At 39.9% G+C, this 15,219-nt stretch overlaps 1 protein-coding gene across 21 annotated transcripts in view; it reads right to left on the reverse strand.

Annotated features, from left to right (window-relative positions):
* Positions 1-208: 208 nt before the first annotated feature.
* SLMAP (sarcolemma associated protein) overlaps positions 209-15,219 on the reverse strand; it is a 165,823-nt gene continuing 150,812 nt past the window's right edge. For 11 of the 21 annotated variants that reach the window (XM_059715852.1, XM_019495434.2, XM_014596558.3 and 8 more), the window contains 3 exons: positions 10,256-10,427; positions 7,320-7,454; positions 209-2,191 (listed from right to left, as the gene is read on the reverse strand). In XM_059715852.1, the coding sequence (XP_059571835.1) occupies positions 2,102-2,191; positions 7,320-7,454; positions 10,256-10,427 (397 nt within the window). In that variant the 3' untranslated portion in view covers positions 209-2,101. Of the gene's footprint in view, positions 2,192-3,242; positions 3,333-7,319; positions 7,455-10,255; positions 10,428-15,219 lie in introns of all 21 variants that reach the window. The other 10 variants (XM_059715856.1, XM_059715855.1, XM_059715860.1 and 7 more) reach the window with 1 other exon arrangement.

The raw sequence follows: 15,219 nt of genomic DNA on the forward strand, positions 1-15,219 counted from the left end.
TTAAAACTAGACGTGAATAGAAGACAAGTGTGGTGTACAAGACATTCAGATCTAAACAACGCATATGTGAGATGCAACGTGAAATCTCTTGATTCTCAGTCCTACCAAACATGCTGTGTATGTTGTGCCTAATAATTGTAGCAATGCCTAATACGCAATGAATTTAGCACAAATCTATTGTTTTCAAATGAGATTCAACTCAAACATGCACAGGGAGAGTAAAGTTATTTTATTAAATCATGCACATCACGTGTGTTAGTGCAAATAGTTTAATCTGTACTCCAGAAATTCTATTGTACTTTTTATATCTTTACAAAATAGATTTAAAACAATTATTTACTTTAAAAAATGTAATTCTGAAGTTAAGCATTTCAGAACAATATTTGCAATAACCTATATACAAGAGGTACTGAGTACCACTGGCAAACAAGTGTTTTGTGGTGGGGTGGCTTCCTGCAACTGAAAATGATGAAAGAAACAAACTAGATGATAATAACACTTTCTAAGAGTCACTTGTGGACTATTTTTTCCAAAAATCTAATGATCCTCCCATTAGCAAATCCCAAGTAGCTTAAGATAGGACCTTTAATTAAAAGGACAGACAATGACCCTCAAAACCTCACAAAGGCAAATTATATACTAAATTTCTATTTAAATATTTAACTAGATCTGTTGATTGCCATTAATCTTTTAAAGCCAAATAAATCTTTGAGATAATCTTCCTATTTTGAAGTTTCCCTTAACCAAACCATTTTCCTTTGCAATCCATTTTAGCATACTGTACAAGTCCTTAATAAACATTTTTGTTAGAACTGCTGTGTTGCGCAAGACAACTTGTAGCCAACATTTAAATTCAGTGCTCAGTTACAGTGGTTCTCATTAAAGTCAATAATTAACAACAGTTAACTCTTAGACTAGGAAAATACACGTTTTAATGGGGACCACTGTATTGTACTTTAAGGCCATGTTGATGCAAAGTTTCTAATTACCAAAATTAAACTAATCTCATCAACTGATGCATACTCGACCAGTTAACTGATTCCAGCTTTGCAATTACTTTGTCCACCATGGAATCTTTTTTCTCAGTTAATCATATATGCACTCTTGCAGTTTTCTTAATGAAATTATGTCAATAAAAGCTTATCTAAAGAGACAAATATTACTTCTCCAGCTCAATTTTGAAAGTATTAAATGATTGAAAAAAATAAATGGATAAAATGTGATATGTGAGAAAGTACTCATACATTTAAAGAATGTCTCTTTAAATATATGAAATTTAATAAATTACATTCAAACTAAAGTTAACATAAGTTGAATCACTGCACTATGTCCATCAAATGACCCAGTATTTGCTCCCAGAAATACCTTTTAGTTCACTCAAGAACACACACATGCTTGCACTCACACACGCGCACACAAAATATTCTAGGCTGGTGTTTGCCATCAATGTCTTCTCTATCTTATCTCTTTAAGGCTGGACATGAACTGTATGTATTCTCCAAAATCATTAATAAAACAAAATCCTCACCAAAGAAAATTATTTGCTTCCTTCAAAAGGCCTGGAAAGAGACATTATCTTGTTCCCAATAGCTCAGTGACTGACAGCAAGTCAAATGGTATATATTAATGTAAAAAAAAACCCCCAAACTGAAAGGCACTGAGCAAACCACATGTGTTCCAAGTAGCTACACGGTTATTTGGCATGGGTATCCAAATCAGAAAAGCAAGTTTATCTTTTAAACCTGGCAATCAGATTCTAAAGCAAAATATCCACAAACCTAACCATTATAAATAATTTGGTACCAAGAAGCCTATTTTAGGCCACCATTATAGTATTTAGAATCCCAACATACCAATTTAAAAATTACATGAAATTGTAAGCAAAAGTATTGCTCACAGTAGAATGAAGTCACAATTTTATTCCCTCTTTATAGACAGATACATTTTATACAGTTTAAAGCAAATGACCCTACTGCTGTTCTCACGCAGAGCTGCATTATATTAAGAGGTAAAAAGGAAGAGAATTAATCTGTTTTCCCCCAGTATGTGAGTGATGCCAGCTTCTAAAAGGGAGGACGGTGTATGGATTCAACAACAGTTCTCATGGAGAAGCTCTGGTTAGGCCTGGGTACAGCACCACGGCTGTTACAGCAACCAAAGCTGCCATCACAGGCATCCAAGGCCATTGTCTCTGTGTGGAGAGAAAGAAAAAATCAACGTCATATTTGTTCTAGTTCACACTAGTCAGTTAACCCCTTGGTTCCTTAAGTCCTGAGCACCTGTTGGTAAGTATCACTAATATACTTCCCATGAGCCCTTAACTGTTGGGAAATCTTGACTCTTGGCACCAAGGGGTTAAACTCTGTTTTCTAGCACAAGGTATTCCAACAGACAAGTCTTCATGATGGAACATCAGCAAGAGATTCTTTGTTAGTGCTGTATTTCCAAGTGCATTACAACACACCCCAAAGAGAACATCTCTTAAACAACAGAGGGCTGAATATGCTCACAATATAGCTTGTGCCAAAGAACTGCTAGACAAAATGTTGACATTTTAAACTTCTTTGCTTTTGTGTTTTTAAGCTGGATCTGTGACATAAGTTTAGTGGAACCTATCAAAATAATTTTCAATGGGTTTGAATGGTATCTTAGATTGAGGACAACGTTTTACAGAAGACACACTAAGAGACACTGGGGATGTAGTGCAAGGTGAGAATTAAGAATACAAACCCACCACCTATTTGTCATTCCCATCTTGTCCTTTTTCCATCTTCTTCACAGCAATAGTGAGAAAGTGAAGAAGTGTTTAAAGTCAGAAAGGAATTGCTAAATCCAAAAAGTAAGAAAAAAGGGACCAAATTTCTATTTAAAGAGGCAAACTCTTCATTTTTCACATGTGATTCAGCAATCAGTTTTTGGGGGTTTTTTTCAGGTCCTGACATTGCAACATTTTATAAGAATTTACCCCATTTTGCTAAAGACAAACAAGACCAAGTGAAAAGATGTACATTCAAAACTGGTTAGGGTTGAAATTAATTCATTGTTAGAATTATCAACAAGAAACCACACAAACATTAAATGATTAGTAGTTGCTCAGCTTGTCAGTACCATAAGTATGGTATAGTAAATGAAGGGTTTGCTTCAGGTAAATCCTGTGAGCACTTCACCATGCATATTTTACAGAAATGGCACAAACAGGTGAGAGGGACAAACATACATTAACTGAACAGTAGTGCTTGTACCTTTCTCTACCACAATGGGCCGTAACACCAATACAGGAAAGCCAGGATTAGGCCGATGAATACGGCTGGGACGGGTTGTAATATGGAAGGCTAAAGAAGGGAAGGGATATTAAAAATCATTTTGTGCTATAAAATCAATCAGGTAAAGATGATTTAGATAGGGGGAAATAAGTCACAGAGTGAGGTTTTTTTTTTAATTGAAATGAATTAAAGACATCTACCACGATACAGCACGATCTAATTTGGTATACAATGTCAGTACACCACTCTACTCAAATTAACATGGATATTTAAAAATACAGTGAAGTAAGAAGAAAAATGTTCTAAAGAAGCCTTTGTTACCACTTGGAATTTAGAATTTCAGGTCAAAATTGAGGCTTATATTTACACTGATTGCAGGTCTTCATCACATTAGCGTTTTGGGGTTTTTTCCCCCCCTTATTTCAATGGTGCAAGATGCAGCATGAGTTTTCCTTTATACTGAGTCACCTCATCCGGGCATCCCTACACACTGGAATCAGCATATTTGGAAGGTCCAAGCAGCATAACAGGTTTTTCATCTTTTCTTCATTTTCTCACAATTTCAAGACCCATAATCCCAAGAAAAATTACTTTCTTCTCCAATGAATCAGTTATGACTGAATCACCCCAGAAAGCCATGTAGTCAAGACATGACATTGCAATATTGCTCAACATTAACAATGAAGTCCTCCAAGTGATGGAGCACAGGCCAGCTGGGAATCCTAAATGTGAATATCCCTACCTGTGAGAACCCCAAGCTGGATTTAAATCATGTTCTCCTGGGCTACAGTAATGCGTTTTACTTTCCAGATTTCAGGCCATCAAGATACTATAACTCATTTACTTTGTGACCTTGTTTCCACTGTACTCAAACTTGTTTAGTTAGGGTGCTTGTAGACATGTGGGGAGGCTGCTCCGATGTGCTGTAATTATAATTACTCCACTAATCGAGTCTGCTGGAGTGTGCTAATTAGTGCACTACAGCAGCTTCCACGCCTCATGTATCAGCATCCCCATGCTTCAAAATGGTGGCGGGGCACTTTAACTAAAGCTTGTTTGATGCTCTGGGCACTTCAATTAGAGCATCTCTGAGCTGCTCTAATTAAAGCACCCCCCACCCCTGCCCCTGGAGCATATGTAAAAATACCCTTAGTTTCAAGGCTGTAATGCTTCAGGCTTGGACTGGATAAGGATTATCCATAGTATTATACATTTAATAATGTTTCAAAGAGATGACTGTCAGAGTCATGATAATTGTATAGTGATTTTTTTTCTTAAACTAGCCTTGAAAGACAAGGCTTCTTGTATTAACAGAGACACGTTTTCTCCGTGTCTCTGTTAATACAGACACACACAAACATCCCCCCCTCCACTTCCCTCCCACCCCCTTCAGATCATGATAGATGTCTTTTTTTGGAGGGTTTTGGTTGTGTTTTATTTTTTGATTTTGGGGCTGAAGCCATGTTGATTTTTCACAGAGCTAAACATGAATTTATATTTAACTCATGTTTGAGGATTTTCTGCAATAAAGTTTACAGGGAATTTTTTTAAATACAAGACAGTCATTTCATAGTAAAACAACAAATTTGGCCCAATAAACATAAAATGTAGGTGTTCTACCCTGGACAATACAAGCATCGATCTCATGTTAGCTGACATTTGTTTTAACCAAGGCAAATATCCTTTATTCAAATTATATGAAACTATCATAAATTCATGTTCATGCAGCATCATTGTCTTGCAGTTGCTGTCGCAAATCAAAGAAGCGTGTTGTTAGAAATAATCAATGCAGTATCCAAAAAAAAAGTTGATATTAAGTGAATCAAAAGCAGCTAAATGTTCTAAAACCATTCACAAACAAATCCATCCAGTCAAATCTAATCAGTAACTACAAACATGCAAACACATGTAGCACACCATAGTGCTATGCTTTCAGAACATGACCTAACTTTTTTTACATTCATGCTTCACCCATCCAGGAGGAAAAAGGTGACGTGTAATTATAAAACACCAAACACAAAGGAACTTGTGGGCATCTAAAATTATTCCAACTGGACTAAAAAAAATGTTCTCTGCTCTAGCATTTATAGTACACAGAAGGTTATATGGCATTTATTTTATTCATTATATGTATGTATATATGCCTGTGGCATCTAGGTGCATGACAATTTATAACCAAATACCATATTTAATGCAATTGCCCAAAAAGATGATAAATTATACTCCCTTATCAAGCATCATCATATAATGAAAGTCTCCTTTCTGTTGATAAACAGGCAAATACTTGACTAAAAATATGCCCATAAACTCAGGTGTTGACATGTCCAAAAGGGAGTAAATTCTACAGTTGCGAACCTTCCTTTGGAATATCTTGGCCTTCATTCCTCAAAAGCGAGGTAGAAAAGAGTGACTCAAGACACCAAGTGATCACCAGCACCTGTAAAAGCTTCCAGCCCCTGGGGCTGATGCCAGGTGCAGAAGATTGAGTTACCAAGTGAGATGTTTTTTGACAATCCACAAGCATAACTAAATTTTAGGATTTTTTTTTTTTAAAGTCACCTTGTGAGTGTCAAATAGAAGCTTCTTCAGTGAGGCCATAGCCCAAACAGTAGTGCTGCTCGTACTCCAACTAGTTCTTCCAGTCCTCCCTAGAAGTGGTTTTCAGCTAGCGTTATGGTTCCTTACTTGGTTGTATATAAACTTCAGTCCCTCTTTTCCCCCATAAGAATCCCCCTATTTCTATAAATACACCTCCTTCTCTCCCTGAAAATCTTCCTCTTTCCATCAATTTTCCTATTTCCCCGCATAGCTCTTCTACCCCATTATCCCCCTTTTGATTATTCAGTTTGCCTTTGAAAGACCAGGTTCCTAACAAGGCAAAGGCAAGGAGCCTTCTACTCACAATCCATCCATTCAAAACATTCTGAAATAGCAGGCGGTTTCTTTCTGTTTGTTCACACTCTAGCAGGAGTTTAGCGCAAGGTCCCAAGCAAGAAGAAGATGGTGAGAGAAGACTATTACCAGTCACACTTCCAACAGCAAGAAGCAGCAGCATAATGAAGTGGGGGCACTGATCCTTGGGTGGGCACAAAACTAGCAGCAGCAGTGCTGCAGGCCTGACCTAACCACTGGTGCTAGCAGCAAAGCTCCTGATACTTTCTTGTGTGCCACTGCCACTCAGGACACCCAAGTGCCCAGTTATGCCTCTTGCAGGAAAATTAAATATGGCCTCCCATTCGCTTTCCTTCTTCATCAACTACATCTTAAAAAACCCTAGAACAGTGGAGTTAAAGCAGCTCTGCCACTCTTGGTTGCATCTAGAGGACTTTGGCCATCATAGCACCATCACGGCTCTGGCTGTTGGGTTAAGCCTGCTGACAGTCTTTCAAATTAGTTACTCTACAAGAGGCCATTCCAAACAGTGAGGTAGAAACTGCAGTGCATTTCCACTTTGTTCTTTAATACGTGCAACAGAGGCCAAGCACCCCAGGGACCTGTGCCCTTAAGAGGCATGACCATGAGTTAGGGGACATAATCTGCTTAAAAAAATCACCATCCAGATAGGATATCCTTAGGAAAGTTGGGTCTTCCTTTTATCTTTGAAAGTTGGGTCTTCCTTTTATTTTTGAAAGTTGTTTTTGGGTCCAGATCTCTTGGCTTTCATATAAAATGTTTTCTGCATCATTTTATGAAGAAAAATGTTTTTCCAGCTTCTGGATCACTAGTAATTAGTCCAGATTTTTCCAAAAAGGCAGCAGTCAAAGGACAATTATAAGCCTTTGTATGATGCCACACACTTAATCTGTATGCACACTTACTGGAATGGCATACTTAATCTACAAATCTGTACATGCAAATGTCCAATTCAGAAACAAATGATCATTTGCATTTACAGTACCTGCATGGCCACATCAGGCATGCAATTTGCTCCTATAGTTTTGTGTACAACTCTTGAAAACCCAGCCTTTATTGTATAAAACAGAGATGTTCTCACTCAACTGAGAATTGCCACCACCGTGCCATGACCAGAGGCCCATACAGTTTGTACAGACTTACATTGTTTCCTTTTTCTTGTAGCAGCTTCAGGTTTTCTTTACACTGTTTGAGCTCATCTGTGATTGATTGCTTTTCCTGCTCAGTCATCTCAAGCTTCAACTTCAGCTCTGAGAGTACAGCCTGTGTCTTTTCATACTAAAGGCAAAGAAAAAACAATCTACAGACCCAGTTTAAATTGGATGCGAGAAGATAAGCCCTGTTAAAGCAACTTTGGGTACAATACTTTCATTTTCAGCAGTAAATTTGAAAATAATTTGGCTTGAATTAATATTTGTATTTAAAAAGACAGCAGATAAAAGGCCTGTTTAAGGGTAGTTAAGACTATTTCCCAAAGAGAAACAAGACCAAAGCACTCTGTTCTCTTTTTTACTAAAATAATCTTCTTTTAACTTGGATTTCATCCCCACAAGCTGAAACTGTATGCTTGCTTCCTCCTTTTGATAATAAAGGGAATTTTGACACCCTGCTGGAAGTAAGACAAAAAAGCAGTCTTACATTCACATAATATTTTATCTTGCAGGATGACAATGATTTTAACAAATGACATGTACTTCAAGCAAAAATTATTTCACCTATCACTGGAATGTAACCTCTTTCTTAGATCAAAGGGTGCCGCTAACAGTGGGCAGCACATTGCACTACACATCAGAAAAGTAAGTAAAAATTACAATTTTTCAAAGGAAACTGCATGAGAAATGAGTAGAGTACAATTATACACAGTCAAGAAGTAGAAGCTAAATGACTAAATACCATGGCACACAACCTTCACTGACCACAACTTCAGAACTCTTAAATCTCATTCAAAAGACAACAATATCCAACCATACTCTGCCTCTATGAATGTGATGGGCCTTATTTCAGAACTCGCTCAAAAAGAAATATTTTTTTACTCCTTTTCTTAAATCGCTTTGTATAGGACTCTGGTGTTTTTGCCTTGTAAATTTCCTGTCGTGGAACTGAACAAATCAGACCTGCTTTGTTTTAACAGTAAGAAGCAATACTTCCATCATCAACTTTCAATTTCCTGGGGTATTCTGGAGATAAACAGTTAGTGGATTCTTTTACCAAAGAGGTTAAAATAATACTTTGGATAAATGGTGTTATGCCCTTTTCAAGAAAAATGGTGAAAGTCAGTGCAGTATGTTGACTCCCAACTACATCATAACAGTACCCAAACATATTCAATGTATGTAGTGTATTATTACCATGTCCATCAATAATCGGGAGGGACAATGCATTAATATTAGCCCAGAAGTGTTACAGTCTATTAAGTATCCCTTCTGTGGCAATGCACAGAACTCCACATTAGAAAAACTCTTTAACGACAAAAATCTCCAAATCTAAGAGAAATTTTGTGAATAGCTGATGCGTTGGTCTTAGTAAATACAATACCACTAAGTAAATACTCATTGAGCCACAAAGTGCCATACAGGCCAGCCATGGACTGGAGAGAGAGAATCCTACTTCATTTCTGGTTAATTCTTACATCTGTATATAAGCAGATATCTGCGCCAGTCAAATGGGTGCAACAAACTGAAGGTCAAGTAAGAAGGTCAATCAAATCCTCCCACAACAAAGCTGAACTTGAGATTAAAATTGAAAAGGTTATAAAAATAAACATGGGTTCTTGGCAGATTTTCAAATATTGTGCACTGTTAACATCAGGCTGTTAACTTCTATGTGGTCCAAATATGGGCACAACTTTTGGTCACTGTTTTACATTCCTGCATCAAGAGAAGCTTGTCCACAGCATTTAAGGCAGGGGTAAGCAATGTTTTTGAGCAGAATACCTAAAACACCTGCAAGCTTAACTTGTAAGATGTTGGCATGGCAGGAGCAGAGCGTGGGAGCCACAAGGGGCCCGATCTTTGTGATGACAGCACAGCCCCAGCCCTTTCCCCGCCGTCTGTCCAGAGGCACGTGCGCCAAGCAAAATGCCTTTGCATGCCATGCTCTAGCACCCTTGATGAGGGTTGCCTACCCGATTTAAGATATACTTAGGTTCAGTTTTTTGTGGCGATGCCTACCAGAGGGCATTAAGTATGAGAGAAGACTTGACCATTGACACAGGTCTACTACATGAGCTATAAAGATTAGTTCCTTCATGAATACACAATATCCACTGGTTTTAACATTTCATCTTAACAAGATTAACTTACATTATTTTTCTGAAACATGAAAATGGCATAAAACATCATGGTGGTGAATTCATGAGAAAGCAAGGAAAGGGATTGCTAGAAGGATATGGAAAATAGCAGTGATCGGACAAAAATTAACAGCATTTGTGAGAATAAGGCAAGTAAATGTAAGAAGTTATAACTTTTATCTAGATATGTTCCTGAGACCCTGGGCTTCAAATCATCTCATTTGAAGGATTTCTGGCTCTTTCATATGCACTTGCTAATTGCCTGCCAAAGACCAAGGATCCAAGACAGACCCTATTTAAATATAAAGGGCCCTCACCTTTGAAAAAGATGCACATCCCTAATCTTGAGAAAAAGTGAGCGTAATCTACTGTAAAAGGCCAACCTGTCTAAGAGCAGTTAATTCATACTTGTACAGTCTACTGAGAATCTGTGACATTATGGCAAGGAAGACTATGGACCACCTCCTACTCAAATCATAGTTGTGTAAATCAAGACCGTCAGTGCACAGCTTAAAACAGTGCATCACTAATGTAGTTCAATAGCATATAAAAGGAAATATGCAAAATATTTTCAGACACATGCAACTTAAGATACACTCTCCATTCTAGGCATGCAAATCCCCACTTTGTAAATCATGAACAACTAACATAAAACCACTTGTATGAACATTGAGGAGTTTTGATATTATAGTTGCTTCCTATTTTTTTAATTTGATTTTCAACTAAATAGCATAAAAACAACTGCTAGGTAAAAGGTCCAATCATAACAGGAATAAATATTTTACTTTACCTCTTTCTGTACATCCTTTGCTTGATTCTCAGCCTCAGTGAGTAGAGATTTTAGACTCGCTGCATCCCGTTGATGCTGTTCCCTTAAAGTTCCCATTTGATTTTCAAGTTCTTTGCGAGTCATTTCAAGAACACTTAGATCACCGGTTAGCGCTAAACTCTGTTTCTGAGAGCTGCAAAACAATACTCAATTTATGTCTCATCTTAAATTATTCAGATAATTTGTAAAGTCATTTTTCATCCTCAAAATCTTTACATGCTATACAAATATCAAAACAATACTATCAAAACTTGGAATGGTCAGCAATATTGTTACCCTGTATACAAAATGAACTGGGAAAATTTAAGCCAAGGATTTACATTTTTCATATAACTGCCTATTTACATATGGAAAATAGTCTTTACTCAAAGTATTTGTAAGGAACTCACAGAGAGAGCAATGGAACTCAAGGAGCTAATTACTAATAAAAGTTTTATAAATATACTATATTTACTACCTATGCTATATACTCTCTATACTTTCTACCTATACTACATTTTATAAATAGTATAATAGTTATAGTTTATTTTACTATAATTTATAATAGTATAATTGATATAATAAATACATTTAATATAGTTAATTATAATTGATTAATCATGAACAGGCATGCTCTTAAATAGAAAATGCACCTGTCTTCTTAAAAATATAATCTCCTCACAAGGCGGTTCATTTTAGTAACATAAAATCTAAGTTGAATAAATACTGAACTAATGATGTATGTTGGTGTTTCCAGTCAAGCCTCATACCTGAACGTGCATTTTTTTCTGTGAAAAAACAGGTGCGAAAGTGATCATGTATTTCTGTGCACAGACTATTACCTCTATGTCTAGAAAATCTGGCTCTGAATTTCCAGTTTTTACTCAATCCTAGATGAGTAGAATCTGACAGGGAATGGATTGACTGGTGGGAATATATCAACACACTGGATACTGTTAAAATGGGCCCTTGAAATGGAGTGAAAGAGGACTTGCTGGATTGGATGCAGTAGAAAGAGATGGGGAGGAGGTATGGAATTAACAGAAGATGGGAAAAGATGTAGAAAGGCTTTGCTTCTGTTTCCTTAGCCAACTGATTCATCCCGGGTCTGGAATGTTTTTCACTACAGGGAATCTTTCATTAGTTCAAGCAATATAGCTAGAAATTAGGGCACCCTAAGCATAGGGATGGGGGGAATGGGGAGATCAAAGCAAAAAAAATACAGACACAGTATTGTCCCAAGATTACACTGTAAATTGAATCAAACTACAAGATGCCAGAACTGAAAGACAAAGAATAGCAGCAGGCAAGGGGATAACACAGACAAGTTGCTATTTATGTTACATGTTTCAGGCATTCTTTAGCAGTGAGGTAATATGTTTGAAGAATGCACAAAATGTAACACATTATGAATAATTCTGCACTCTATAAACAACTGGATGCAAAGTATACAATTCATAAGAATGTGTGGTTTATTTTTATCCACTGTTGTCATAACATAGTAATGAAACACACTACATAAGATTACTTTAGTTCACTATGGCTATCGATATTGTGACCATATAGAGAATAACAACTCATCTCAACATTATTTGCAAGCTCCAAACAGAACTTTGCTAATCCAAGTTTATCTATATTGGGTATTGTCATTTTGGGTAACAAAAGATGCTTTTTACTACTTTTAACCAATGTCACTATGCATTTTCCCCAAACCCTAATTAAACAGCTGAATTATTAAAAACAGAACCTGCTTCGGATAAGATCTTATATTTGTATGTAACAAATACTAGAAAACAAGTTTAAAATTAGTAAACGCAACTAAGGATTTATACAAATGTTCATTTCTAGTGGCAGAAAATTTCCACTGCTAGCAATGTTTCTGGAAGAGGGAGCAACACAGACATTCAGCTTGCAACGGCCCCCTCACTGTCCCTTGAGCCTTTCCCAGGTGATCCAAGCCTGAGGAAATGGTGGGCCTCCCACAATAGGAATGTCCTCCCATTCCCACGCAAGGCAACGCCCCCTTGTCCACTTCTCAAACTGGGAACTCTAGCATGAGAAGCAGACAGGGGATTATAGTGGCGCTCCCTCTGCTCAGCTTTTAGTACACATAAAGAGAGCAAATGCAGCAGTGGGGCAAAGTCCCCACATGCTCCATACCACTTGGGACTCCAGTGTGAGGAGCAGGTGAGGGTCTTTGTCCCATTATGCCAGAGATAGCCTCCTTGACCCTGGCTTCCCCTTGCCGCCCTCCTCCCAGCTGCTCAGCTAAGCAGTGGGAGGATGAAGTAGGGAGAGGCCGGGGAAGCAGGCAGGGTTCAGTGACACTGTTGGACACTTAGCTGCTTGTGCTCAGGAGCTGAGCAGATGGATCAGTGCAACAAAGGCCCTGCCACTTCTCACACTGGTGTGAGAAGCAGGCAGGGAGAAGCTGGTAGTTACCCCTTCCTTCCCAGTCTACAGGATGGGCGAGAGCAGCTGCCCCTTGACCTTCTCCAAGCAGGTGATCCTGGCCTTAGGAAGTTACAGGAGCCTTTCTCCTCATTCCACTCCTCCTGGACCCCAGGAGGACTTAAACCACAAGAAAACATGCAGACATTAAGTCTCCTGGGAGAAACTCTGCCAGGAACCTTTTAACCCTGGCTGTTTCTGGGTTATTTTTCTCCCAGAGTGACCATTTTTGCTCTGGGAGAAAAAGCTTGAACATCTTCCTGGACAACGACCCACACATCACGACGAGGGACATGCTCAGTTGGGATGGGCTTCACCTGTCCCCCAAAGGTAAGCATGTATTCTCTTCCAGGTTGGCGGATCTCCTCCGCCGGGCTTTAAACTAGGCTCGTTGGGGGGAGGGGAAGATGAGGGCAGGGGAAGCCGAGGACCACCAAACCATGTAGCACACACAAGGACAGCCCAGCCTGAAGAAGGAGAACATCGGGAACCTGCAATCCATGGGGCGGCCAGCAATATAGCACAGGTAAGCAATAAGCAGGTAAGCAATAAGGGGCCCTTTGGGAATCGGAGCTGGGGGGCAAAAAAGGCACCAGTCACAGGGCTCAAGTGCCTATATACTAATGCTAGGAGCATGGGGAACAAGCAGGATGAACTAGCACTCCTGCTTGCAGAAAACACCTACGACTTAGTAGGGCTATCTGAAACCTGGTGGGATTCTTCCCACGACTGGGCGGTACATATTGAGGGTTATAGGCTGTACAGAAAGGACAGGGTGGGGAAGAAAGGGGGAGGGGTTGCGCTCTATGTCAATGAGCAATATACTTTGACCCTCATCAAGACGGAATCGAAGGAGGAGAAAGTAGAAGAATTGTGGGTGAAGTTACATGGGGGCAAGGAGAAAGGGATTTGGTGGTAGAGGTCTGCTACAGACCCCCACAGCAAGGGGAAGAACTAGACTCAGGGCTCCTGAGGCAGCTCTCGGAGACCATAAAAGCTAAAGAGGCGGTAGTCATGGGGGACCTAAACTACCCAGACATCTGCTGGGAGACACAGACAGCAAAGTCCCACCGCTCATGCACGTTCCTATCCTGCGTACAGGACCTCCACCTGACGCAGGAGGTACACGGTTCCACTAGGGGGAATGCCTTACTGGACCTGGTACTGGCAACGGGGGATGATATGATAGGGGACCTACAGATTGGTAGTCACCTGGGGGACAGTGATCACCAAATAATAGAATTCACCATAAGACGTCGAGTGGGTAAGGTAACTAGTAGGAAAGCTGATTTCAATGAACTCAGGCGATTAGTCAAGGACGCACTGCAGAGTAGGAGTTTTGAAGTGATGGGAGCCCAGGAAGGGTGGCTGTGCCTTAAGGAAATGATCCTTCGGGCACAGAGGAAGACGATCCCAATGCAAGGAAAAAGAGGGAAAGGGACCAGGAGGCTTCCTTGGCTGACCAGAGAAATCCAGGGCAGCCTGCGGACTAAAAGGAGATCATATAAAAAGTGGAAACGGGGAGAGATTACCAAAGAGGAGTACATCTCCTCTGCTCGCACTTGTAGGGAGGCAGTTAGACAGGCCAAAGCTACCGTGGAGCTGAGGATGGCATCCCAAGTAAAGGATAACAAAAAATTGTTTTTTTAGATATATAGGGAGTAAAAGGAAGGCCCAGAGTGGAATAGGACCCCTACTAAATGGGCAGAAGCAATTGGTGATGGACAGGGGGGACAAGGCTGAACTCCTCAATGAGTTCTTTGCCTCAGTGTTCCTAAGTGAGGGGCAGGACAAGGCTCTCACTGGGGTTATAGAGAAGCAGCAGCAAGGCACCAGACTTCCATGCGTAGACCCTGAGATGGTGCAGAGTCACTTGGAGGAACTGGATGCCTTTAAGTCGGCAGGCCCGGATGAGCTCCATCCGAGGGTACTGAAGGCACTGGCTGACGTCATTGCACAGGCACTGGCGGTAATATTTGAACACTCGTGGCGCACACAGGTCCCAGAGCACTGGAAAAGGGCCAATGTGGTCCCCATTTTCAAGAAGGGGAGGAAGGAAGACCCGGGCAACTATAGGCCAGTCAGTCTCACCTCCATCCTAGGCAAAGTCTTCGAAAAAATTATCAAGGTTCACATTTACGAGAGCGCGGCAGGACAAATTATGCTGAGGGAAAACCAGCACAGGTTCGTAGCAGGTAGATCATGCCTGACTAATCTAGTCTCTTTTTATGACCAGGTTACAGAATGCCTGGACGCAGGAGTAGGGGTTGATGTCATATACTTAGACTTCAGGAAGGCCTTCAATACGGTATCCCACACCATACTGGTGAACAAGTTAAGAGGCTGTGACTTGGATGACTACATGGTCCGGTGGGTGGCGAATTGGCTAGAGGGTCGCACCCAGAGAGTCATAGTGGATGGGTCGGTATCGACCTGGAAGGGTGTGGGCAGTGGGGTCCCGCAGGGCTCGGTCCTTGGACCGATACTCTTCAATA

This window comes from Alligator mississippiensis, chromosome 12, assembly GCF_030867095.1.
Source record: "Alligator mississippiensis isolate rAllMis1 chromosome 12, rAllMis1, whole genome shotgun sequence".
In the NCBI taxonomy this organism is placed as follows: Eukaryota; Metazoa; Chordata; order Crocodylia; family Alligatoridae; genus Alligator; species Alligator mississippiensis.